General features: G+C 37.7%; 1 protein-coding gene across 6 annotated transcripts in view; it reads right to left on the bottom strand.

Moving 5' to 3' along the window:
- Positions 1–361: 361 nt before the first annotated feature.
- ASXL2 (ASXL transcriptional regulator 2) overlaps positions 362–27,937 on the bottom strand; it is a 160,911-nt gene continuing 133,335 nt past the window's right edge. For all 6 annotated transcript variants that reach the window (XM_070512449.1, XM_070512450.1, XM_070512451.1 and 3 more), the window contains 5 exons: positions 24,554–24,717; positions 21,532–21,628; positions 17,222–17,327; positions 14,624–15,341; positions 362–11,188 (listed from right to left, as the gene is read on the bottom strand). In XM_070512449.1, coding sequence (XP_070368550.1) covers positions 8,735–11,188; positions 14,624–15,341; positions 17,222–17,327; positions 21,532–21,628; positions 24,554–24,717 — 3,539 coding nt within the window. In that variant the 3' untranslated portion in view covers positions 362–8,734. The remainder of the gene's footprint in view (positions 11,189–14,623; positions 15,342–17,221; positions 17,328–21,531; positions 21,629–24,553; positions 24,718–27,937) is intronic.

Genomic DNA, 27,937 nt, shown 5'->3' with positions numbered 1-27,937 from the left:
TGACTGCCCTTGGCACCCTTGTCAAAAATCATTTGACCATACATGCAAGGGTTTATTTCTGGGCTATTTTATTCTGCTGCTCTGTATGCCTGTCTTTATGCCATTACCAAACTGTTTTGATTACTGTAGCTTTGTAGTATGGGTTTCCTTTTTACTTTTGAAATACATACACTCTCTGGCTCATCTTGAGTTCTTTAACCCTCTTCGAGTGTTGCCTGAAGAGACTGGTGCACTCTGTAGTACACACATTTAGCCAGGACTCAGGGACAATTGTGCAATCAGCCGCAGGGGAATGGGCAACAAGCAGGTAAGTCATTTAATAAGCTGTCTGGTTTCTTTGGAAAAGAAAGGGCACAGTCGCTAGAGTAAAACTGTATGTCTTTATTCAACATAAAATGACTCAAGGTAAAATACACTTTGTCCATGTGCAGAAACATTATTATACATTCAATTCTGAAGAAGGTAGTTTTATACGACCAATAAAAAGAACAATCTAAAAGTGAGAATAAAGACGACAGTGAGAAGGAGCTAAAAGGCAGAGTTTTATCTGTCAAAGTGCTAAGGCCTATGTGCACAAAGATTTTAAAATGAACTCCACCAACCTAAGGCCATTTCTTCCATTCTGATTTCTCACGGTGCTGGTGAAAGTCTTAAGGGGGGATGCAATGAGTCACAGAATTAAGATAGGGTTTAAAAAATAGGTCATAGCACTTATAGTTAAGAGAAAAGTTTTTAATTTTTAGAGTTTCATTTGTCATGTACTCTAGATCATTCATGGATTCTAGAAATTTTGCAAATTCCCTAAGAACAAACTTGCCCTTCAATCAGTAATTTATCATCAGAGAACACATTATCAGGTCCTACCCAGCCCAGAACCTATCCTCTTATGTAAGAAAGGGGAAACCAAATTTGAGACTCTGGAAGAGTTTCATTAATTTAAACTTCATGTAAAGTGATTACATATGGTTCAGCTGGGACCACCACTGAAGTTTTCAAGTTGCTATTGCCTGAAAACCTAAAATGAGACTTAGGGTCAAAGCCCAACTCCATCGCTGCCAAGCTCTAGGTATCAGAAAACATTAGACGCTAGTTTTTGCAAAGAACTGACCCAAGAGATGTAAAATTTTATGTACCACTTTCCAGAGGAAGGACATAGGCTATGTGTTAAATAATAGTTCTAAAGCATCTTGAGATATGTTGACAACATTTAGTGCATTGCTTTTTTATTGGGCTAATCTGAATTTTAAATATTTAAAAAAGACCACCTATGATTAAAGTTAATAAAATTAAGCATTAACTCAAGCTGGTTTAATAGCATTTATGAGCCAATGTTTGGGTCACTTAACAAAAATACAGATGCACAACCCTAAAACCTGATCAGCAGCAAAAGTTGGCTCTAGATAGTCAATAGAAAACCATCATTTAGCCCAAGATGTCTCAAATCAAATTTCATGATACACTCATGACAATTCAACATTGTTATGTGAACCCAAAAGCTAAAAAATAAAAAATTCAGTAAAAGAGTAATAATTCAAACTCTACTTAAATTTACTTTAAATCCAATATAGGGTTTACCTTTCTTCTCCCCTAGGGATTCTCTAGGTTTTGCAGTCAAGACGAAAATCAGGATATGGTTTGAAATTTCCTTTAGCTTCTTTCGAGCTTGAAGAACCAGGAAAATTGAGTTTGAAGTTACTCTTCAGGAGGCCCACTATCTAGCCACAGCTCACCTTCACAGCTGTTCATCTCTGGTCTCTCTTCCAGGTTCAGTCTCTCCCTTCACGGTAACGAAATCGTTCTAGGGATTGTCTTTTCAGGTTCAGACTGAGAGCTACATCAAGTACAGATACTCCTCAGTTTATACAGTCTCTAGGAAAGAAACCCAACCTTCTGTTTAAGGTTACCAAGCATTAGGAAAATACAGGATATCCACTCTCCTGCTGCCCGGACAGAGCTGAGACTTCACCACATAGTGGAATACGCCTAATAGCTCTTTGACTAAACAGTGAACATGGGTAGTTTGCCATATAGAATTCAAGTTGCAAATCAATAATCCAGGTTAAAGATAAACTTTAAAGAAAATTCCAGAGTAAGCACTGACAAAATACAATGACTTATCTTTTTAAAACCTTTCTACCAGAAAGTCTTAAAAGAACTAGGATTTAGGCCACTAAAAAAGGCTAGGGTCTTGCTGAAGCCTCTTTTAATTCAAGTTCTGTGACTTAGAGAAAAAAAAAGCCAATTCTATTACTAGAATATTAGAATAAAACAGAATACTAACTGTATGCATTATGAAGAAAAAACAGGGAAGCAACATCTCTTTAGATTCACTTCCTTCTCACAAGACTATAAGATGAAAATCAAGTTTTTTTTTATTCCCTTGAAGTTTCTTTTGGGTTTGAACAGTGACAGGAAAGCTGCATTATTTACCCAAGTGTTATCTGAAAGGATTAGTTGACCATAAGATAAAGCAACTTTACTGACATAAGGAGCAGAATGAATCAAAAGGGATTGCGTCGGATTCTTTCTCTTCCATTTAGATTTTTACTAAAAGATTTCCTGAAATTTCTATTAACAACTTAGATCTTCCAATGATAGTTCTCAAAAAAGGTAAATTTTATTAACAAGGCTCCTCACTTCCACATTGTTTCATCTAGGGGTAATGCCTTTCTTTCTTCATGTCTCGCCACTGTGTATCTCAAGCGCTTCTGTTTCAAAACTCATTTACTCTTAAACTTCCACGTCTTGGGAAATATGTAGCATATATTACTCCTTGAGCCCTGAACTAGACACCTGCGGTATGGTTACTACTTTAGGAAGACCTTTTACAATGTGCATGGCTGCTTTTGTTTACCCTTGCATAACCAGAACTTTAGCACAGTGCTTAGCACATGGTAGGTACTCAATAACTATTTGTAGTGAGTAACATGATTTATACACAGAAACAGCTAGAAATCTTATGCAAAATCTCTGATTGCTGAAGACTATTTGTGGTCCCATAGTGTCAAAAGCGGTGAACACAGGTTTCTAAGACTCTGCAATGAGAATAAATGAAAGTTGGGGATCCAAGTTGAAGCTGTTTGTGTTCTGGTACATTGCTCTTTCTCACTCAACTGCAGACCATCTACAACACCTTTAGGCTCCACTGTCATTACCTGAATATGAATTTTATTTCCAGTGAGGTAGGAGACCCATTTAAATAATGATAAATATGTACTAGAAATGCGTGTGTCTTTGTGAGTGGTCATTCATGGACTGCTTCACGCACATTTAAGTATTTCACCTTCATTCCTATCTATAGATATGGGAATTAGGAGGATGCAGAAGTTCCCTGAGACTTAAGAAATTTCCTCTGGAAACAGCGTACTTTCAGCAACAATTCAGGGTGCTGTTCTCTTGGATGGCTAAACTATCTCCAATGTCTTTGGGCAACCCTGATGTTTGAAATTTCAATTTTTGAAAAATAATGTCTTTCAAAAAGCATTCTATGTATCCCTACTAATTCCAAAATATGCTATTTTAATCAGTGAAAATAACCATAACTGGGCAATTATGGGGGAAACTAGTGAACTAGAATTAAAGTCAGTTTCATGGGTCATTAAGACATTCTTGAAATTCTGACCTTATTTTCTTTCAGGTCATTAATAAATCCATATATTTTTCATTTTTAAAGAATGGGCTATATATCCTTTATTTCCAAAGACTATCTAGGTGTCATTTTTCTTCCTCAATCATACCCTAACACCAAATATTTACAAGCACAAAATTACTTCTCTTGGACAGCAGGAATCCAGATTGTCTCTAGGTATGGGACCGTGGACAACCTCTCCTAACATCTGGCTTTGTCCTCATTTCCTGGCCCTACAGAGATCAAAATTCAAGTTCTGCTAGCTCACCTCTCCAGATCAGTCAGGAAGGACATAAAACTGGCAATGAAACTCACTTCTCAGAGAACTGGGAAACAGAAAAAGTTTTCTGTTATCTTCATGAGACCATTTCTTCACATACCTCTACAGCCTGGAAGGTGGTGGCAGTGAGTGTTTGCTAATGAATTATTAACCACTGTGGAGAAAGGAAAACCTATCTTTTCCCCTGAGATATTTTCTTACCATTCTTTGTTTTAGAAGCAAACAATGGGCACATTAAAATAAAGAATGTACCATGGTTTTTTCTTCCTTACTTTCCCAGTAACATTAGGTGGTTAGGAGACAGAATAGTTCAAGAGTGAAAACCTAGAGATGAGCAGATTAGGAGAATTTAGCATTTACTAGAGTTCTGAAAGAAATACACTACCCTGATGTATTACCAAATGCCTCATTTTACTCTTTTCTATACAATGTGTTAATCTTCCAATAATAGTATAAGGCAACAACTGAGGACCCTCACCCACACCACTCTCAAACATATGTCAGACCTCAAAATTCACCAAAAACTCCAAGGTTTTTATTTTCACTTTAATTATCTTTTACTTAATAATAAAATGAAAAATAAGAATATATGAATACATACAATCTATATACATATATTTATTGCAAATACTTAAAATTCTTATGTAAAATGATTTTCTATATTTGTGAAAAAATATGACTTTTTAAATGGTGTTGACACCAACTTCTCTGTACATACCCTCAATTCCAATGTTAACAATTCCTTTAAAAAGGCAAAAGACACAAAAGTTTATCATTTACCAAACCAGTCTGTACAAACCTTATAGCCAGAAGGAAAAAAAAAATAGCTTGTGGCAAATAAGTCAATTTTCTTTCAAAATAAAAAATAAACTCCAAAGCTATTCCCCTTATTGCATTTTTTGGAAATAATCCGAGTGTCTTTAGAGTAACTTCCTTTGAAGTAATTTGTGCCTTAACAGTGAGGTCCTACATTAAAGATACCATATACGAGAAATTAAAAGTCTTCCATTGTCAATTTTTACATAGATATTAAAATATATATTACTTAAAATATATTACTGGAAAGCTATTTTTAAAATTGATCTTTAATAGTTGTATCAAATGTAAAGCATTAAAAAAAATAAAGTAACCAAGAATCTATGAAGCTCTTACTTCAACTTTAGGAAATGTTTCACCTATTGTTCTCTTTCAATAGGTATGTAGGTATTGAAACACGGTAGGAAAGATCCCTGCCTATGATCATGTTTCTTGGAGTCTCTTTGGACTATTCTATAAATTGAGCTGAAAACTACCCTTGGCCAAGTTTTTTACTTAGCGTTGTTGTAATGCAACGGGGAGACTTTTCCCTCCTTGCTGTGAAGCGAAACCTCTAGGTCACAGAGAAAACAATCCTGGCACTGCTCATGGACAGTGAGTTCTAGCAATAAATGCGATGTAGTGACCAGAGAAGACCTCCTCATTATAACAAATCATTTCACCCAAGAGTTCTTTAAGGACTCTAAGGTGGAGAAAGGCAATAATAAGCAATTAGGATGGTAAATGTCAGGTCATTATTATGTATAAATTTACTCCTTCACCTGGAAGGCAGTGAGGTCTTCCTTTGGCTATTTAAATCTGAGATAATTCCTACAACATCTACATCTGTGTGCCTTTCCAGCTCATGCAAGTATGCTTCCCCTCCCCCAAGAAAAATTTCCCATTTGCCAGATCTTACTCTTAAGAACATCACATAGAATACCACAGATGGCTTCAGTATCTTGAGCACAGGGGTTAAGGAATAGAAGTAGGGCAAACAACTCCAGGTTATTGGGCTTTATTTTCTAATTGGATGGAGAATTTTAATTAAAATTCTTTAAGACTCAAGAGAGCCTTCTCTACTAGACAACTTAGAACATTCATAAGTAAGACTGAGATGATATATTGTTAATGTGATCTCCCCAAGGTGCCCTGCAGTGGAAGGGTCTGAAGGCTCAAGAAGCATCCCTTTGGAGGCAGAAGCATCAGGCACAACGCCTCACCAGTCACTGGAAATAGTGCAATTTAATACCATAAAAATAAGCTTAGCACTTACTAGAAACATTTCAGATTGAATTGAAAGGTAAAGTATCTGAAAACCTAAGATAAAAACTGCTTTAAAGGTACTGGAGTACATACTCTAATAATTTAGAGATTTTCTTGTTTCTATTGCTCCATTTGCAAAAGAGCCAGACTAATTTTTTTTTCCTGTTCAGCTTAGATGACTTTCTACTTATAACCATTGTTTTGAAACAAACTGATAAATGGATTGTAGTCAATTTACTACCAACCTAAGAAAATCTAACTATTCTCTTATTTGGTCAAGATTGAGGCAGTATACCTAGTTGACAACTTCTGTTTTAGGGGTATTCATAAATGCAAATATTTTATTAGCTGGGTATTATTTGTTAAGAGAATCTGGTGTATAGTAATGCTCAGAATCTATCTGCAAGAGCCTGTGTCAAGATGAAGAGGCACAATATGGTTTGCTCTCTAAATGAATTTGAAAATCCCTCATGCTTTTCTTCCTTTCCTGGTTAGTGTGTCCACCCTCAGATTAAGGGAACCATGGAGGAGAGACTTTCTACGACAGGAAAGGTGCGAAGAAGAAAAATCACTTGATCAATCCAAACTGGTAATTAATGTCTAGCATGGGATCAGTTCTGAACCACTCAACCACTTCCAGCACGCAGACAAGCCCTCAGCCCTGCCACCAAAGTGGGGAGTGAAGAAGCTGGGCATGGAGAGTTTTAACCAGCAATTGGTCTTTTTAACTCCCCCTTAGATTACCCAGGGTACTGAAAGCTTGGGAACAGAACCACGGTTTCTGTTTCCTACTGGTTCTTCCTATTCCTCATCCCTGGATCCATGCAGCTTTCAACTCTCTTAGCTATGTGCGTGCTAGAAGAAAAAGGGCAGTTAGAAGGACATCCTATTGTCTTGGCTGAAACTAGAACACAGATATTAATCCTGTATTTGCCTTGGGCCACATAAAAAACCAGACACGAAAAATGAAAAACAGTGAAGTAATAAGCTTCTTATGGGGTTTAAAAGTATTAAGAGTGTTTAATGCAGTGGGTAGGGTGGGGAGGAAAGGGTAACAGAATGGGGGTAAAGCGAAGATTATTACTGCCTACTTTATCCTAATCTGGAATGTGACTTAAATTTACACTGTCCTGCATGTTGTAAATATCACATCCTGAATATTAAGTACAATGACGACTGTACCAGGTTGCAGCAATATTTTTACTTTATACACTTGAAATTAGGAAACTTGAAATCAATATGCAAATGATGCACATTGACAAAACCCGATTTTTTAATACCAAATTCTGGTAAATTGTAGACTTATTTTAATGTCCTTTAACCATGACCTAAATATATGTACTCACAAGTCCTTCAGTCACTAAAGACAGGATTAAAAATACAACAAAAAAGGAGACAAAAAAGAATTAACAAAAGCAAACAACGACGACGAAACTTTGGAGCTAATTTCTCTTCCTTTCTAGATGTTCTCTTAGCCATTCACTTGAAGACACTTTACATTAGAAATTTCTAGTGCATAGACAGTAGTAATCCAAAATGGGGGACATATTTTCTATAACAGAAGTGTCTTTTACTGTGTGTGCATACGTGTGTGTTCAAAGTAATATGTAATAAACTACTCCATATTCCTCAGATGCCTGGGAAGTCAAAACAGGTTTGCCAGAATGGGCACATGTGCCATGAATAAGCTTTTCTACCTGCAGCAACAGTTGACTATAGAACATTATGTAACAGGTTGGGAGAAAAGAGAAAAAAGAGAGGCTACCTTGTTTCTAGTGTTACAATCGTTTCCCAAGGTTCTTTATGTTCAGTTTAACAGTTTCTGCACCTTTACCCCTGCCCCCTGCCCAAGAAAACACTTGATTCAAATCACCCCATCACTAATACTTTTCTGTTAACTTTATACTAGTATTTCAAACCTGTCTGTAAGCTCCCATGAACGACTAAGTACTTGGACATTATTGCTGGCACTGCTGCCCTGCATAGGCTATGCTAACACAGGGCCCAGAGAGGGTACTCTTCGCGGACCACGTTCACTGACTCAGTGCAGGGGAGTGGATGAGGGAACAGCAGGAATCCCCAAACTGCAAGCAGAGTGCTTGGCAAGAGTACTGGTTTATGGAAGCCAAGAAACAAGACAGTTTTCAGAGTCTGAAATACTACTTGTGAAATTAATACCTTATCAAAAATTTGAACTTAAGAAGGTTCCATCTAAGGTAAAGGGACTGAGTAAACCCTGAATTCAAATCCTGCAAAGGCTGAAGGATCTATGTAAAGCCTGAAGTCAGACTGTCAAGACATAATCAGCATGAATGGTCATTTCTCCAGACCATTCCTTCGCTCCTTCCTTTTCCTAGCCTCTTAGGAAAGGACAGAAGGGAGACAGCTTCCTTTCACCATGCATGGCATTAAACTTTTCTCAGAGTCACGTCAAATAGGACACAAATCTGAATTCAAAGTAATACATTATTACCTAAACACTTGGAAAAATAATGTTAAAACAAAATGTGACATATTTACATGATTTTGTAAGTGCAAACTTGTCACAAATTCACAAAGTCTTGCTTGACTTAGACTTACTATACAAGGTGCTCTTCCTCTAAAATGTAAGATCTGTACTCTATATTCCTGATTAAGTAACATTTGTCTCTTAAGACAACTGAAACCTACTTGTTTATTTCTGTGATTCCAAAAGGACGCAAAAAACACATCTTGTCAACCCTTCCCTTCCTGCCTCCTTTACAGTGTTCTCTTTCTAGTCTCATTTACCGAACGACAAGGCAAGAGACACACAGTTTAGAGGGGCCAATGCAATCATCGTGGCAGAAAGCTCCACACCCCTTGCACATGATCATAGCTTTCAAACGGCAGTAACATTTCGAAGGCGTGTTATCTATGCTGTTTTCTTCAGGGAAGGCCTGAACAGGAATGGTCTGGCCGTGGCTACTGGGATTCATAGCTTGGCTAGCAGGGATGGTAGTGACAGTCACTGAAAAGGACATGACATCACCTATGTTACTAGATACCTGGCTACAGTCAGGCATCCCCGGTACAGCAGAGTTATGGTCCGTGTCAGATGAGGTGGAGACATTGATCATGCCTCTGTAGCTTGGCCCGATCTGTGTGGGGCTTCCATACAGCTTTGGGGTTTGCAGTGGTGGAAGGAGGAGAGGCTGATGTGTGGGACTGTCTGTAGGTAGAGGAAGAGCAGTAGAATTGAAAAGCTCAGGGCTGCTACGCATTGTCTTACCTCTTACTGCATGAGCCATTTGCTTCTGTGCTGCCTGAATAAAATCTCTGGCTAGGGTCTTTTCATCAAACATTTGGCCTCTGGGGAAGAGGTAATTCTCCTTGCTTAAAGTGGTTTGCTCATGCACTGGTGTCTCTGCCTTCACGTTCTTTTTAGCTAAACAATCATTGGTGGATAGGTTTTCTCTACTGTGGGGTCCTGAACTTGCTTCACACTTGCCAGAACTCTGGGCAGCCTGGGGCTCCTCCTTCACCATGATAGATTCTTGCTCATCACCAGTACTTTCCTCATCAGTATCTTCTTCTTTGCTGCTGCTACTATCTCCTGTTGCATTTTTACAGTCTGTATATCCCATTTTCAAGGCCTCAGTGGGGCTACTTAGACAAAAACGGTCTTCAGGGTTTACAGAATGGGTCCTCCTAAAGCTCTCTGAACCCCGGCCATAGGTGGAAATGTTAAGTAAGTAGTGACCTGCCATTGCAGGCTTTGATGTCCTTCTGCCAGCAAAACCCAGCATGAACCTCTGGCTTATGGAGAGGTCTTCTAACTGGAAACCTGAGTGAGTGAAGTTGAACTGAGAGGGCTGTGCAAACGAGGAAACATTTTGCCTCTGAACCCTTTGGATGAGAGTCTGAAGGATCTGCTCTTGGGTTGCTTTACTTAGTCCTTCTCGGTATTGGTGTGTGTCAATGCTAGACTCCCTCAGATCCTTACCTGAAAAGAGCTGAAGGGGCCTTGGAACCTGGGGGAGCTGCTTACTCTGCAAGGTTTTCCCCAGCTGCTGTATAGCTGGATGAGACTGCCTCTCGTTACCTTCCTCTCTGGTGCTATTTTCTGTTATGTTGGTGCCTGTGAGTGCTCCTATCCCCTTTTCCTCCTTTGTAGTCAGTGGAACAGTTTTCATTTCAACTTTGGTGAGAGGTTTAGGCAGAATTTGCTCCATGGGAACATCTTTGCCCTGGAGCAGCTGAGTGACCAGAGGATTATTAGCAGGGATACTAGAACTTGGCCTTGAAATGGGTCCATTCATATTTGAAGAAATTCCTGGAGTTTTAAGGCTAGAAGCTGCTGGCAAAGTGCTCAAGGATAGAGCTGATCCGGTAGGTGCTACAGTTACACTGACCTGGGGTACAGGAAGCTTTTCTAAAGTGGCTGTTGTTAATAAAGATGTTAAAGGGGAGGGAGTCATATCCACTGAAGCACTAGCATTTGTCTCTGCTGAGGCTGAAGGGTTTGGTGGATTCTTACTAGAAGCTGCTTTGGGCTCAGCTGTGCCATCAGCAGTAAAATGAGCAGGATCTGCTGGAGTAGAAGGTGCTTTCTCTTGCCAGCAATTACTGGGCCACGGTGGGTGGCTTAGAGAGGCCATGGTGGCTGCTGCCCTGGAGGGATTCAGTTTTTCATTATTCAATTTCACTAAAGCTGGTGGGGGTGCATTAGTGTGGGCTGGTGATGGGACACTTGTGCATGCTCCACTGATGGCAGATATTGGAGGCACTGAGGGGGTTTGCTGTAGTTGTGCTCCAGAGACACTATGAGGCTGTGCCTGGCCTGGGGTCTTGGTCTCAGATTGGGGCTGAGTGTCTGGACCAGAGGGTAAAAGCTCTCTCGTACCTCCCCTGCTTCCAGTTCCTGCCAGTTCCAGTGTGGGGCCCTTTCCAGTTTCACCGACTCTTTCTGAGTTTGGACTCCCTCCTCTAGCAGTTTTCCTTTCACCACCCTCTCCTGGACCTTGTCCACCCCCTGGGCCAGGTCCTGGAATGGTCCCTCCAACTGAGGCGGCTGCAGCAGCGGCAGCTGCAGCGGCAGCTGCTGCCCTCTGTGCTTTGACCAGCTGGGCTTTTGCTTTGATGTCTGCAAGAGTTCTGGCTCCTGTTCTGTTAGGACTAGTGATGGAGACTGGAAAACGAGCCCTGGGAGAGACCTGCGATGTAGGAAACGGCATGGGGGAGATTCTGGAGACTGGGATCTGAAAGAAATGAGATGAGGGGGCAAAAGAGAATTAGCTTTCATTTATAACAATAACAAAACTTCATTAACACTTACATTTTTAGAGTAGGGTGAATGCTACAAAACCTGTGACAAAGATGGTAGGTTTATGGCTGAAAGACCAAACCGTGGAGAGAGTGAACAACACAACTTTGTCTCTAGAGTCCTTCTACTTCCTCTATTGGTACCAAAGACTCTCCTCCCTTGACATCCACTCCCATTCCAAATCCCCATACCACTTTCCTCAACACAACCCTCTCCTAATGTCACTACTACTCACAACTGCTTATTATTTAAGATACAGAACTTTCTATGCTATCTGCATTTTCAAACGTGTGTGTGAGAGAAGAGAGAAACAGAAAGAAAGAAGTAGCACATCATTACTGTCTTTTACTTCTTAGCTTTACTACCAAAGTCCAGGGGAAAATTCTTGCTCTCTTCTGGTACACCACCAAGCCCCCACCCCGCCCCGCCCCCTGTATGCACAGCAAAGCATAAAGGCTGAATTATCTCAAGTTACAAAGGCTTCTAAATAGCACTGGAAGGAAGACAGTGTGTGATCCACAGGTGAACTCCACTCTGCCCACCTATACCAGGGAGTATGTGTATGTTTAACAGTCATTCTTAATCCTAGCTGACATTATACTTACTTGTGGAACTTTTCAAATATATATATACTCGGACTCCTATCCCAAAATTTGCAATTTACAACCTCTAGGGAAAAAATGCTTTTCTAAAAAGCTTCTTGTGAGATTCAGATGCATCATCATGTGTGAAACCACTGATTTTAGTATCATAAAATATCACATCTGAAAGGAATTTGACTTCTGTTTGAAACAATACTTTGAGAGCTACTGGAGTTAATTAGAATGCATCAAGATCTAGACCCTTCTAGTAGCTGGTAGAGTTTAAAGGAGCAAATAACTGTTACAGATGTTCTAGGCCATTTAACTGAAAAAAAAAAAAAAAGCCACTCATCTCCAAGAAAATGCATGTCATCTTTCTGGAACTCCTTAAATTAAGAATAATAAAGTTACTAAAGATTTTTCATTATTTGCAATAACCACTTCTCAAAAGGTCAGCAGCCCTGAAAAATGATTCTCTGTCGTCCAGAAGTTAGAGCTGTGGGGTCGTGTAACAGTTGTCCGAAGTCCACATATTTCACATCATGAGATGTAGCTAATCTCTCTCTTAAAGCTGAATCTATTTTACACCCACTTGCACACAGTATTTTAGAAGCCGCTCAAAGCAAAAAAAAGAAGCAACTGTTGCCCCTTAGTACTATCATCTAGAAGAGACCACTAATAAGGGGAAAAAAATAGATAAAACTAAAAACTATAAGAAAGCAAAAGCACAGTTGTTTAGAGGAATTGTACATAGGGACAGTCTCACATTAGAATAATCTTGAGAGTAACAACACATCTAGCACAATAAACGATATCTATCATAATGACTAAAAATCATTAATTATATGTTGACTAAATAAGGACAATCATTAAAAGTGGCTAAAATAAAAAGTTTTAATACTTAAAAATAATGTTTCAGTTATTTATGTAAATAGCTCTACTACCTGTTTATGTGGAATAAATGAGATGTTCTAGTTTTTCTAAGCACAAAACACTCAAAGCTGTTTAGGCACTGATGACAACTGAACAATTTAACTTACTGAGAAGTCCTACCCTGGGATAGCAAAGGAATCGACTCTTTTCTTTTTAAATGTATACTGAATGGAAAATATATAATGTGTGTTAGAATTTTCCATCTCTCTCTGCACATATTATATGTTATATTATATACATAACATATATAATTTCCATATACATATACATGTGTAACACTGTAATAAAATTCAAGTTTTGTTTTTCTACTTACATTTTGTTGGAAAGGCTTTGTTTGGTTATAAATTATGCTAGGCTTTGTCTGAGAGTGGGATTTGAAAGAGAGTCTAACTGAGAGAGGTACGAAAGCAACTTCCGGTAGAAAGTCTTTTGGAGGGGATGAGGAAGGAGAAGAAAAGTAAAAGGAAAAAAATTAAATAATACTAATTTGGTCACAGTGGATTTAAGTTTTCAGTGTACAGCCTGCCTCGTTGGATCAGCAGGAAGCAGACTGAATATGATGTAATTCAGTCTCTTTACAGATAAGGAAAGAGAAATGATAGGTCTGACTCGGTGTCATTTATAAAAAGTAATCTAAACTGTAACTTAGCTTTCAGGTTTGGAGGTAGGTTCTGATAAACATTCTTTAAAGAAAAGTTTCTAATACTTTTATAAAAATAGTAAATGTGATTATCATAAAAATCAGAATCTACGGCAAAGCATGAATGTGTATGTTAATGGTAGAAAAGTATAAAAAAATAAGAAAAACAAGAGAGATCCTTAAGTGCTGAAACTACAAATCTTAAAAAAGTAATGAAGAACATCATACTATTAGTAATAAGAAGCAAAATGAATGAGAGAGGCGTCACACAGTGCATGAAATGGGCCAAGTACTAGTAACTGAGTGTTTCCAAGCATATTCCTAACAGAACTAACTGCTTCATCTAAGTTAAATAAAAAAGGGAAAAAAAGTATTTCTATTTGGTTTATTTTTCTATTTATATTCTAATGTGAATAAATGATACCCAGTGCCTAGGCTCATAGTAGACACAACAGTATTAATAAATACTATTTATTAAATGAATGAGTAGACTGCAAATTGATATTAAGCACAAACCCAAATATTGATAAACCTTTAGATCAGAAGAAAAAATGCGTTTAGGTTTAAAAGGGCTCACTACTGGTTGGATGCAGTCTTTCTATACTAAGATAGAGATACTGCTATGGGAATTTGAAAGATTTGATATGCAGCAATATAAGGCTGAAATGGAAGGTAATGATATATCCTAAGCAGTAGAGCAGAGTAAGGCTATTCCATCTTGCATCAGTTACTCAATGTCCCTTGAGTAACCAGTAGTGACTCATGGCTGTCACACACATTTTCTTTAAATGGATGGAACTAAAGGTAGTTCTAGATCCACAGAAAATCAGATCAGTTACGGCAGTAGGAAAAGGGCCAAAGGTATGCTTAAATATCATGGCTCTTGGTACAAAGACATGATCTCTTGATCACATCAAAGGCGTCCTCGTGTTTATTATCATACTTATTTTGTCATGAGACAGAATTTTTCATAACTGTCATAACCCCAGCAGGGGGTGGGTGGAGGTGGTTTACATTAGCTATCCAGGCATCTTACTTATTACAACACTAATAAAGATATGCAGGAATGCAGTTCTAAATGCCTGTTTATTAATATCAAATATAAATAATTGCTTCTGCATTCAGAAACACCACAAATTACTTGAAATTTAGCAGGTATGACCAAAAACTTTGTGCTCCGAACATGTCTCTTTTTCAATTCTTCCCATTCTCTTACCTTGAGAGGTGGTACTTTTCGCACCGGGATCCTGTCCACTCTATTGAGAAAGGGCTGTGGCGAGACCTGAAATGGCTGCTGGTGGTGGCGATTCTCTGTGACACGTGGCCTCTTCTCCCAGCTCATAGGGGACTCTTCTTGGGTGAGAGAAGCTTTCCTCTTGAGGCTTTCTGGGCTGTGGTCAACCAGAGCTGACGGAAGCTCTTTCATAGTGGCCTCCTGTGGACTTGCTTCTACTATGGGCTTCATTATTGGTTTTTCCACCTCAGGACTCTTGGATTTGCTCGGAGATGTAACTAAAGCTTCCTGGCTTTCATTTTTGTTATAATTAGAGGCTGTAGTGAGATGATTCTCCTTCTCAGACTCCTGTTCAGCAGAGGCAACTGGCTTCTGCTCCAAATGATCCTCGTCCTTTGGGCACTTGATGGAAAGAACACTGCTAAGCTCATTTGCATTGCTAGCTGAGGAAAGTAGGGGCTCTGTGGATTTGGAGCTTGGCTGCACCTTATCTTGGCTTTCGTGCTCCTCTTTTCTGACTGGTGATGGCATTGGTACTTCTTCTTCTTTAGACTCTAACTGGGGAATTACTGGGACTACACTGAGAGGAGAGGCCTCTGAAGGAAGCATGGATTTTGGTTGCTCAGCTGGGGTTTTCTTTACTTTGGAATCACTGGGTGAACCCGTTAATTTCTTTGAATCCTCAAGGCTCAGGCCAGAACTAAAAGGTAGAAGAAAGAAATGTTCTAGTTGAGAAATGACCCGTGTCACTGAATGCACTATGAGATAATGGTATATGGCAATGCCTAGAAGAACCTCTGACACATAGTAAGTATTATTCGCATATTCTCTTCACTATTATTATTAGTGAAGGTTCTGGAGTCAGAGTACCTGGATTCAAATGTGGGCTCTGATACTGACTATCTCTGTGATCTTAAGTAAGTCTTCTGTACCTCAGTTTCTTCAATTGTACACTAAGTTTAACCACTTCATAGTGCTGCTATGATGATTAAGTTAATGTATGTAAAGTACTTACAACAGTACTTAGCACATAATAAGAGCTCAATAATATTAATTATTATTATTACTTCTGCTTATAAAGGGCCTACATTGTCTAGAGGCATGCATCACAGACTACCCACAAGGGAAGACTCATGTACCCTGCGATGGTGAGTCTGGACTGTGATCAACTCTGTTCTGCAGTACCTGTAGAAAGGCTGGCCCAAGAAATCTAAGAAACCCTGAGGAGACAGTAGGAGAGCTGGCTGTCAATGTTATCCAGAGGTTGCGAATTATAACTCTTGGTTTTTAGAAAATCTGTTTAAATTTCACTTGGTATAGCTCTAAAATTCTGAGATCGAGTGTCTATGAGCTATGCTGGGAGCTACCCTTCAGGCCAATTGGGACTTCCACAGCATGGGCTGGCTCAGAGCGAGGCTACTCTGTAGGGTCACTAGAGACTCCTCCTAATGTTTCGGAATACTGTTTAACAGGCAAAAACAATGTAGCTCTCTTTGGTGACTTCAAATAATCAGTACTGCACCTCTGAGATGGAATGGCTAAGGATAAAACAGGATAGTAATCAAAGAGTCCTGCTATAAAAGCAGGTGAAAAGTAACAGCTGAAAAGACAGACCCAAGAACTGCTGTAATGCTCTATCTGCCTAACAATGAGGGAATGAACAATATTCATGGAATAATAGCTACCCATAATAATGGTCTAAATGTATACACCATCATTTCCATAGAAGAGCTCAAAATTTATACCAAGAATGTAGAAAAATCTGTATGAAACTCAATCTCATTAGGAATCACCTCCTAAACGACCCTGAAGGCGATCAATGAATACTACTTGGAGATAAGAAAAAAGAGCCACCACTTCTCAAGCTGTAGTTACTGAGTCTCCTTCAGGGTTGGCAGTAGGTATGCAGAAGGAAGGAAGGGAGACTAACAAACAAGTAACACTCTGGGTGTTCCATCCTATTTCAAACAATATAGCTCCACTGTCATCTATTTAAATGTCCCCAGTAAGATTTCATTTGGATTTTTTGTTAGGAAAAAAACTGATTTAGACTATGGCTCCTTGAAAACAAGGTTTGTACCCAGATCCAGCTATGCATATCTATCTCCCAGAGTGCCTTCTACAGAAGAGAGGCTGTTTGATTACATGTTGGATACAAAGGTCTGTATTACAGGATTCCTTAATGATTCTGGATAAGTTATATTGTGGGATAATTAACTATTATACAAAATATACAGAACTTCAGTATTCTTATATCTTATAAAGTTACTGGAAGAAAAGTCAATCTATTCAAAGAAAGGGACTCTAATTCAAGATAAAATCTCTTTTCTTTTTCTTTTTTTTTTTTAAAGAAACCACTCCACCCACAATGGTAATGTGTTAAGAGTCAAGGATTATAAGTAATCCAATTCTGTGCACCTGAGATTCATAAAAAGAAAAGATTTTCTTGGTAAAGAAGAATTGGTGAAAAAACAGAAGGAAACTGAGGACTAGATTTTCTGGAAACGTAGTAAGATGAAGCACCACATGACAGATACATAGGAATTAACATTTGGTTTACAGAACCTGTCTTGATATTACCTCTGACCATAGTAGCTTTCAAAGAATTGTTCTTTCCATGGCTCTACTTTTTTCTCCTTCTCAATCTCTTGTCGAATTCTCACCTGCATCTCAGGTGTAAACTCACCTGTAATGTACCAAAAAAAAAAAAAAAAGATATTCAACAGAAATATGCTGTTTGTAACTTTTAACTATTTGTAAATCATAGAAGATTCATGCGAGAGTCAGAATACTACGATATGAAAGTAGCAGAAATTTCCCCAAATTCCTCACTGCAAAGAAGTATCTAAATGCCATTAAGCAAAATAAAAATACTTTTACACCACTCCATGTAGTTTTCAGTACTCAGCCGAGGTCAACTGGGCCTTTTCTCTGGGTATTCCTCATACCACTTCCTCCTGCCTGCTCCAAACATCTTATTTCCTACAGATTTCTTTTATCACCAACCTTGAATTTGTGATTTCTCTTCCAACAGAAAAACAGTCATGTGCTTTCAATAAATAATGCCACTGGGCATGTTATTAAAGTTCTGTTTCTCCAAGGAAACTTGTTATTGTAGGCCTTTTAACTCTAACTGCATAATGAACAGCTATGGCCCTGCTTAAAGACAGTTGAAGTTCCAGTAAAAAGGTAGGGAGTTATTTTGGAGTTGTCAGTTTTCTAATGGTTCCAGAAATTGTACCAGTCTAGTGCCCTAGCAACAAGACACTCAACACGCAAAAGACCCAGCTGCTCTGATTATGCCACTTATTTGCATATACTATCAACTACCTCAATCTTTCTCACTCCATCAGCAGAGAAGACTGAATGTGCTTGGTAGGCGATTTTCAAACTTGTGGCTCAGAAAGGCTGTTCCCTTTTATAGTACCCAGGACCTTAGGGAATAAGAGGTGGAAATGACAGACCTGAAGTCTAAGACTTCCTGGGGCTAAGAAGAGGGAAAAGTGTTAGAGGACAGTGGGTATTATAGTTCTGGGCATACGAGTAGGAGAAGAGGAATTTGGTTGTCAGAATCCGACCCAGAACTTCTGCTCTTTTGTTGAGTCTACTATGCATGACAGAATTAGGAATAAAAAGTACTGAATTCTGTTCACATGTGTACAGTGTTTAAAGATTTTGCTGCTGATAAAATATCACATGACTATAAATATAGCAGTGACTGCTCATATGCCAAAAAAAGTAACACTAATAATAATCAAGGTATCATTGTTGATAATATCTACTTAAAAAAACTGGGGGGGGGGGGTTGGAGCCATAAATCCTTTATCAAATTATTGGTAAAGAAAAGTACTGATGAGTATATTTTAAACAGCTTATGTGATTTCAATTCTCTCAGGAAAAAAGGAGTCCCCGTTCAAGGAAATCTTTAAGAACGAGAAAGGACGAAAGTAATCAGCAAGAGATCTCTTCTACACAGAATTTGTTCTAAAAAGCAAAACAGGAGGGGAAAAGTCAACAATTACAGTGAACAATATAGATATTAATTAGCTGACCAATTAACTCTGTTAGTGATCTGACAAAAACTAAGCAATGAACAGCATTCCTAATGTTCTCCTTATAAATGTATTTATTTTAAAGCTTCTCATACTTGTTTTAAGCTATTCCTTGGCATAACTTGACATAACTTTACAAGTGTTAGTTTGTATTCCATGTGTACTGAAAAACAAGCGTAATATTTAAAACAAAAATAATAAAAAGAAGAATAAAGCTGGAGGTATCAGACTCCCTGTTTGCAAACTATACTACAAAGTTATAGAAATCAAAACAGTATGGTACTGGCATTTAAAAAGACACATAGATCAATGGAATCAAAGAGAGAGCCCAGAAATAAAACCCACACATATATGGTCAACTAATCTATGACAAAAGAGGCAAGAATATACAATGGGGAAGAGACAGTATCTTCAATAAATCATACTGGGAAAACTGGATAGCCACATGCAAAAAAATGAAACTGGACCACAATCTTACACCATGTACAAAAATAAATTCAAAACAGATTAAAGACTTGAATGTCAGACCTGAAACCATAAAACTCCTCGAAGAAAACACAGGCAGTCAGCTCTGACGTCAGTCTTAGCAATATTTTTTTGGACTAGTTTCCTCAGGCAAGGGCAACAAATGAAAAATAAACAAATGGAATTACATCAAACTAAAAAACTTTTGCACAGCGAAGGAAACCATCAACAAAATGAAACGGCAACCTACTGAATGGAAAAAATATTTGCAAATCATACATCTGACAAGGGGTTAATGTCCAAAATAGATAAAGAAATTACACAACTTAATATCAAACAAACAACCCAATTAAAAAATGAGCAGAGGACTCGAAAAGACATATTATCAAAAAGACAAGAAATAAGTGTTGGAAAGGATGTGGGGCAAAGGGAACCCTCATACACTGTTGGTGGGAATGTAAATTGGTATAGCCACTATGGAAAAGTGTATGAAAGTTCCTCCCAAAATTAAAAATAGAACTACTAGATGATCCAGTACTTATCCAAAGAAAACGAAAACACTAATTTGAAGAGACGTATGCACCTATGTTCACTACAGCATTATTTATAATAGCCAAGATATGGAAGAAACCAAAGTGCCCATTGATAGATGAGTGGATAAAGAAGATGTAGTGTGTGAGAGAGAGAGAGAGAGAGTGTGTGTGTGTGTGTGTGTAATGAAATATTACTCAGAAAAAAGAATAAAATCTTGCCATTTGTGACAACATGGATGGACCTAGAGGGTATTACGCTAAGCGAAACAAGTCAGAGAAAGAGAAATACCATACGGTTTCACTTATATGTGGAATCTAAAAGACAAAACAAATGAACAAACAAAACAAAACAGAAACGGACTCATAGATTAGGAAACAAACTGGTGGATACCAGAAGGGGAAGGGGTTGGAGGGGCAAGTGAAATAAGCGAAGGGGATTGAGAAGTACAAACTTCTAGTTATAAAATACTTGGGGATATAATGTACATAGGGAATATAATCAATAATATTGTAATAACTTTGTACGGTCACAGATGGTAACTAGGCATTGTGGTGATCATTTTGTAATGTATACCAATACAAGCTGCTATGATGTACACCTGAAATTAATATACTGTCCATCAATTATACTTCAATTAAAAAAAATGAAATAATAATATAGCCAGTGGTTTTAATAATGGCTGCACATTAGAATCACTTGCGGAAACTTAAAAAACAAAACAAAACACTGAAGCTCAGGCACTACTCTAGATCAATTAAAAGAAAATCATTGAGAGTGGGGCCTGGACACCAGTATTTTTAAAAACACCACAAGTGGGGCCAGCCCCGTGGCTGAGTGGTTAAGTTCGTGCACTCTGCTTCGGTGGCCCAGGGTTCGGATCCTGGGTGCGGACATGGCACCGCTCATTAGGCCATGTTGAGGTGGCGTCCCACATGACACAACTAGAAGGACCCACAAATAAAATATACAACTATGTACCAGGGGGATTTGGGGAGAAAAAAGCAGGGGAAAAAAAAAAAGATTGGCAACAGCTGTTAGCTCAGGTGCCAATCTTAAAAAAAAACAAAAAAACACCACAAGTGATTATAATGAGCAGTCAGGGTTAAGAACTGCTAATAGTGACTGACATTATATGCTGCGCAAATGCAATCAATCAATCGCTTTTTTATACTTTCTAATGTACCCTCAGTAAATTTGTTAGATCAGAATTAGAAACATGGCATACCTGGCAAAACAGTGACCACGGCCAGGAATTCTTGGTCACTATCTACATTTACTCAAATTCTCTGTCACTGAACTATACACTTCAAAGGGATGAATTTTAGAGTATGTGAAACATGTCTCAACAAAGCTGTTTGTTAAAAAGTTCTTAGTGATTCTTTTTACTATTAGTTTCATTGAGGGTGAGTAGTAATAAACAGGTTATCTTGCTGCTTATCAAACCATGATTCACAGCACCATAAAATAACTCTAATTCTACACTCTGCTTAGTAGGGAGCTTATTAAAATTCCAATTCCTAGGCGTTAAACTAGAATTAACTGAATCAGAATCTTTGGGAATAGGGCCTAAAAGTCTGTAATTTTTAGTTTTCCAGGTGACTTTAAATTTTTAAAGAACCACATTGCTGGGCTCCATCCGGAGCCCTGGTTACACAGGCTCCGGATAGTAGTCTACCAACATGTTTCACACAGGATAGCTAGTTCTCCCCCGATGGAAACATCCTATCCTTTGCTTTCCAAAACTGCTCAGACACTTTGAGGCACAGAAGTGTCAATACGCCCTCATGGTGGCTCCAAGTGCATACATATCCTAGGAGACACATAAAGTTGAACACTTACCTTCTGAGAGTCTTTCCTTCCAGCCTTGGGCTGCTGAAGTGAAGAACTCATTGTTAAGGGCTGAGCCATTTAACTTCATCAGACCATCTGGACCAATCTGGGTCAAAAAATAAGCCAACAAAAGCTTACCAAGAAAGCCAAACACAGCATGTGGAATTTGACTTTCCTTTCTTTTTTAGAAAAGAATGCATGTACATTTAATTTTATATAAACACGAATATATCATTCCATGCTGCTTATTATGGACACTTCTATTTTATAATATAATATCATTTTTTTCTAAAAAATGTCTTTTCTGTTTACCTCTCCTCCCTTCTTCCTCTCCTTTCAATTCCATTCCCCATTGATTAATTATACTCAAAGAATCATCTGCAAACAAATAAATACATATGTAAGAGTTTTTTTTCTGAGAGGTTTATTATTTGTTTTATAAAACGGTTACCAAGTTACATATACTGCTCTGAATCTTACTTTTTTCATGTAATACACTGTGGAAGTTTCTCCTAGTCAACCGGCATAGTTTTAGCTCCTTTTAAACAACTGCAAATTATTTCATTGTATGAATGTACCTTAATTCATTTAGCAATTTCCTAATCATAAACATATTGTTTACAACGTTTTTCCAAAATCAACAAAGCTGCAATAAGCATTCTGGTAAAGATGAATATACTAGTACTTTTATTTTTATCGGATAGGCTCTGAGGGCAAAGAAATATTTGTGTGTGTATAACTAGATTTTGTTAATTACTTCCCAAAAAGGCTAACAATTCAAATTTCTACTAGAAATAAATAAACAAACCCTTTTATCTCGTGAACAACAGATGTTAACACGCTATTTAGTTTTTGCCAATCTGATGGGTTTGAAATGGTAAAAATTTCCCTTATCCTGACTGTTAAGAGTTTTGTGCATCTTTTTGCATGTTTATTGACTAGATTTGCCATCTTGTGAAATGCCAATTCCTATCATTTGCTCATTCTTTTATGAGGTTGCTTATTTTTATTATCAATTTGTGAGAATCCTTTACATATTATTCATAGTAAAGCTGTCACATGTGTTAAGCATATTTCCCCCAATCTATACGTGTCTACTGACTTGATTTGTGATGTCTTGCCAAAAGGTTTTAAGATCCTTCTTTATATTAGAGATTTTGCATTTCCTATCTTGGTTTAAAACCCTAAAATCTTACTTAAGGACATAAGACATAAGATATGAATAAGGATAGACTGCACATACTTTAGGCTTTGCAGGCCATATGGCCTCTGTTACAACTACTTAATTCTGCCATTGTAGTACAAAAGTAGCTATAGATAATATGTAAACAAATGGGAGTGGCTGTATGCCAATAAAACTTTATTTATAAACACAGGCAGTGGGGGGCCAGCCCAGTGGAACAGCAGTGAAGTGCACATGTTCCGCTTCAGTGGCCTGGGGTTCACCAGTTCAGATCCCGGGTGCGGACATGGCACCGCTTGGCAAGCCATGCTGTGGTAGGCATCCCACATATAAAGTAGAGGAAGATGGGCATGGATATTAGCTCATGGCCAGTGTTCCTCAGTGAAAAGAGGAGTGCTGGCCACAGATGTTAGCTCAGGGCTAATCTTCCTCAAAAAAAATAAATAAAAACTAAAAAAAAAAAACAAAACCAGGCAGGGCTGAAATTGGCCTGAGGGCTATAGTCTGCTGACTGTTGATTCGTATTCTAGAGTTTGGCAGAGGGGTAACAGCCTTCCCTATGAGAACAGGTCATCCAACCTCTGCTTGAATATGCCAGTGATGAGCAAGTTACCCCATCACAAGTCAATCCATTCCACAGCTTAACAGCTCCCACTGTTAAAAAAAAAAAAAAAAGTTATTTTTTCCAAATCTGCTTTCCGGAAAAACAAAGAAGTTTACCTCTTTCGTATGAGAGACCTTCAAATATATCTGAAGAGGGTGTTTTAACCCACACCCTTCCCTTATTCTTTTCTTTAGTCTAAAGCTTACTTACTTACCTACCATTAACCTCTTACTATAAACTAGGGAATATATCTCTTCTCTTACTGTAAACTAGGGAAAACACCCCTCTCTCAACTTGTCTTAATAATGATTAGAAAAAGGAAGTGGCTATCAGATTGCATAGAATATACTAAGTATTTGGAAATAATAATGAACAAAAAATCTCAAAATTGAATAAAACTTACAAAATCAAAATGGTCCTATCTTCTTTTGCAGAGGAGGAAACAGAAGATCAAGACGGGGGGATGTCTTGTCAGTCACTCTTTCCTTGATGAAAGCCCAAGTCTCAGACCTTTACCTTACTCCTGACCAAGCTAAGTCTCTCTGGTCCCTTCCTGGACTCTTCCCAAACCTTTGGTATTTCTTCTAGCTACCTTCCCCCAACCCAAGGAAGATTTACTCTAAGTTAACATCTGTTCCAATCTTCATTTTGTATGTGGGTCACCACCACAACATGGCCACTGATGAGTGGTGTAGGTCTGCGCCTGGGAACCGAACCTGGGCTGCCAAAGAGAGCACACGAACTTAACCACTAGGCCGTGAGGCTGGCCCCCTAGCTACCATTTTGTAAAACAGTGTAACTTATATTGGGTTTTTAAAGTTCTTTATTACAAAAGCAACAAATGTTTTAGAAAAACTTAATGAAAGAATGAAAATAATTAATATTCTTAATCCTTTCAAAAAATTCCATTCAAAACCCCCTGTTCAATGTCTTAAACGACATAACTCTTCCTCCTGAACTGTATTCTATGGATGCCTACAACCTAATATGATAGCTATGCAAATTTTATTCATGATCTTGACACTCGGATAAGAGAGTTTTTTTCCTTGATAAGCCATACAGGGACAACCTATTAAGAAAACTTATATAAAAATATTCTTACTTCTTGTTTTGTATCTTTGATACCACTTCTTTATAGATACACATAAAAAAAACTATTTAAAAAGTCTTAAGGAGTTCTAAAGGAGATGAGTGAAGGAAGCCTCTGAAGGGTTATAAAACTGCTCATGCTTGAAATAACGCACCTGTCGATCCACCTCTGGAAGTAGTAAAAGCAATCGCTGTTGGCAATCTCCAGGAAGGACTGAAAAGGTGTGTTTGTTGATCAGTGCTCGTAGATTTGTATTAACCAGAATGGAGTCTGGTGTCTCAACATCAATTTCAGCACATTTAGTTCTTTTCATTTGCCCTACAAAAATACGGAAAAGAATCATTTGGGCCTCCATCACATTCCTGTTTCTATCTAAACTAGAGCTTGCTCTGCAGTGCAAAAAACCCACAGTTGTAAGTACTTTAAATATCACACTGTGAAGAAGGTAACACTTAAGGTTCTTGGAAATTTCTTCTGAGATTAACAAAGCAAGTTTTGTTTATTCATAAAGGATAAATGAATATAATTTGTCTTCTCTGAAAAAACAGACCAAGGTCTGTAAGGGTGAACCTTTTGCCATACTAAAAGTACACTGTACGTTTGAAACTTATTGTTGAAATTGAAATTATTTGCCAAATGGAATTGAGGAAGTTTGTGATAAGTGACACACAGAATGACTAAGAAATAGAAAAATTCAAATCTATATAAATCATACTGAGGCCCTTCTTCCCTTCCCGTGAGAATTTTTTTCATCAATTTTAATTTGCATTATCTAAAAATATTATGATTGAATAGCTTAGCAGCTTCAGGAAATCTGTTTGCAATCAGAAGGTAGTCTTTCAAAAGACTGACAGATCTGAGTACACAAAGGTTTAAAGTGTAAAGGCAAAAAAAAATTATAAACAAAAGACTAACTTGGAAAAAATATTTGCAAGCCATGACAAAAGGTTACTATTCTTCATATTAAAAGTGCATTTATAAAACAATATGAAAAAGACAAACATCACCAAGAGAAAAATGACCAAAGAGAATTAACAGACACTTCATAGTGGACTAACCATAAACAGATGCTAAGGTATTAATATTTACAGAAATGCCAATTAAACCAATGAACATTTTTTGTCTATCAAAATGGCAAATATTGCAACACAGTGATGAGACTATACAGGGAAAAAGTAAAAATCACTTTCAAATACTGCTGGTGGGGCTGAAATCAGTATAACCTTATTTGAAGAAAATTTAACACTATACAGCAAAATTTTAATGTGCATAGTAATCTAGGATCCAGAAATTCTACATTTAGAAGTACTTACACAAAGCTACACAATCCTGGATGTGGGCGACCCCTGGCTCCTGGCCAAAGCACAAGCAAAAATAATCTCTCTTTAAGAGGAAAGAATTTCCCTTAAATTAGGCCCATAGAATTCTTACAAAGTAAAATCTAGCACTACCTCACATAGATTACTCTGATAAACCAGAAGGTATGCCCCTATGACAGAGTGTCAGCAGAAACCAGAAATAAAAGATTTAGACCCAGAAGCAGTGCTATCATTGAAACTGTCACATATATAGAACATTGAATAGCTAAGTATAAAATGATTAAAGAAATAAAGAATGTAATTGTAAAGATGAAGATAATCAGGAATGAAAAGAAAGACCTGAAAAAATAAATAATACAACTACAAATGTAGAATAAAAATTGGTGAAATCAGATACTATAGATGGATTAAATATCAGTTTAGACACTGTTAAAGAGGGAATTATAACCTAGAATATATAGCCAAACAATTTACTCAGAATACAGGAAAGACAGGTAAGATACAATATTTTGAGAGCTTTAGCAGAAACATGAGTGAGAGAAGGAGAAAGTCTAATATATGTCTGATTGGAGACCCAGAAGGAGAAAATTCAGAGAATGTAAGAAAGGGCAATATTTAAAGAATCCACAGTAGAATATTTACCAGAACTGATGAAAACCACAAACCTAAAGATGTAGAAGCATAACATGTTCAAGCAGGATAAAAAAACAAACTCAGGCTTAAACACAGCTTAGCAAAATTGCTTATCAAAGACCAAGAAAATAATTTGAAAGCATCCATAAAAAGTGAAAAGAGGGGCCGGCTCTGTGGCCGAGTGGTTAAGTTCGCGTGCTCCACTGCGGCGGCCCAGGGTTCGGATCCTGGGCACGGACATGGCACTGCTCGTCAGGCCACGCTGAGGTAGCGTCTCACATCCCACAACTAGAAGGACATGTAACTAATGATATACAACTGTGTACAGGAGGGGTTTGGGGAGATGAAGCAGGAAAAAAAAAAAAGATTGGCAACAGTTGTTAGCCCAGGTGCCAATCTTAAAAAAAAAAAGAAAAAAGTGAAAAGATTTCACACAAAGGAAGAACAGAATAAGAGCAAGCTTCTTAATAACAAAGGAATCCAGAACAACGTAGATATTAACTATAAAATGTTGAGGGAAAATAACCACCAACCTATAATGGCATATATACCAAACTCTCCTTCAAGAATGAACATGAAACAAAGACGGTTATAGAGATATACAAAAATTGAGAGCATTTACTATCAAGAGACCTGTTTTAAATAAAGTTCTTAAAAAACTGTACTACAGGAAGGAAAATCATTGCAGAAGGATGGACTGGAATACAATGGGGAAAGGTAAATATGCAGACAAATCTACATCAACATTGCTTGTATAAAACAATAGTATACCAGTGTCTGATTTGTGAGATTAAACACAAAGAAGAGAAACGTCAGATAATATTTAAGTTCAGAAAGAAAAGATCAGTGGTAAATTGTTATAAAGTATTTCCATTGTTTTGAAAGAAAATCAAGATGGTTACTTTTTTGGCTAAGAGAGCAGATTTTAAAGTTCGCATGACAAGGGAAAAAATGTGTAACTACGTGAGTTGATGGATGTTAACTAACCTTGTGGTAATCATTTAGCAATATATCAAAACATCATGTTGTATACCTAAAACTAATACAATGTTATATGTAAACTAAATCTCAATAAAACTGGGGGGGGGAGGAAGATGGTTACTTTTAAGAATTAAACATGCATGGTATCATTTAAAGAATCACAACTAACAGAATAGAAATAGAATGTACCGCAGTCCCTCCTTACCACAGGGGGTTCTAGGCCCCCAGTGGATGCCTGAAGCCTAGACAGCACTGAAACCTATATATATTCTTTGCTATACGTACATACCTATGATAAAGTTTAATTTATAAATTAGGCACAGTAAGAGATTTTAACAACAGTAATTAATAAAACAATTATAACAATATACTGTAATAAAAGTTAAGTGAATGCAGTCTCTCTCTCTTAAAATATCTTCTTGTACTGTACTCATCTTTCTTCTTTTCATGATGTCTGATGACACAATGCCTACGTGATGAGATGAAGTAAAGTGAATAACACAGGCATTGTGACGTAGTGTTATTTTCAAATTGCAGTTGACCATGGGGTAATGGAAACTGTGGAAAGTGAAACCACAGATAAGCAGGGAGCACCGTATACCAAA

The sequence above is a fragment of the Equus asinus genome, chromosome 6 (assembly GCF_041296235.1).
Source record: "Equus asinus isolate D_3611 breed Donkey chromosome 6, EquAss-T2T_v2, whole genome shotgun sequence".
Classification (NCBI taxonomy): Eukaryota; Metazoa; Chordata; class Mammalia; order Perissodactyla; family Equidae; genus Equus; species Equus asinus.
Note: the sequence above shows the minus strand (reverse complement) of the source record. Positions and strands in the feature narration are given on the sequence as shown.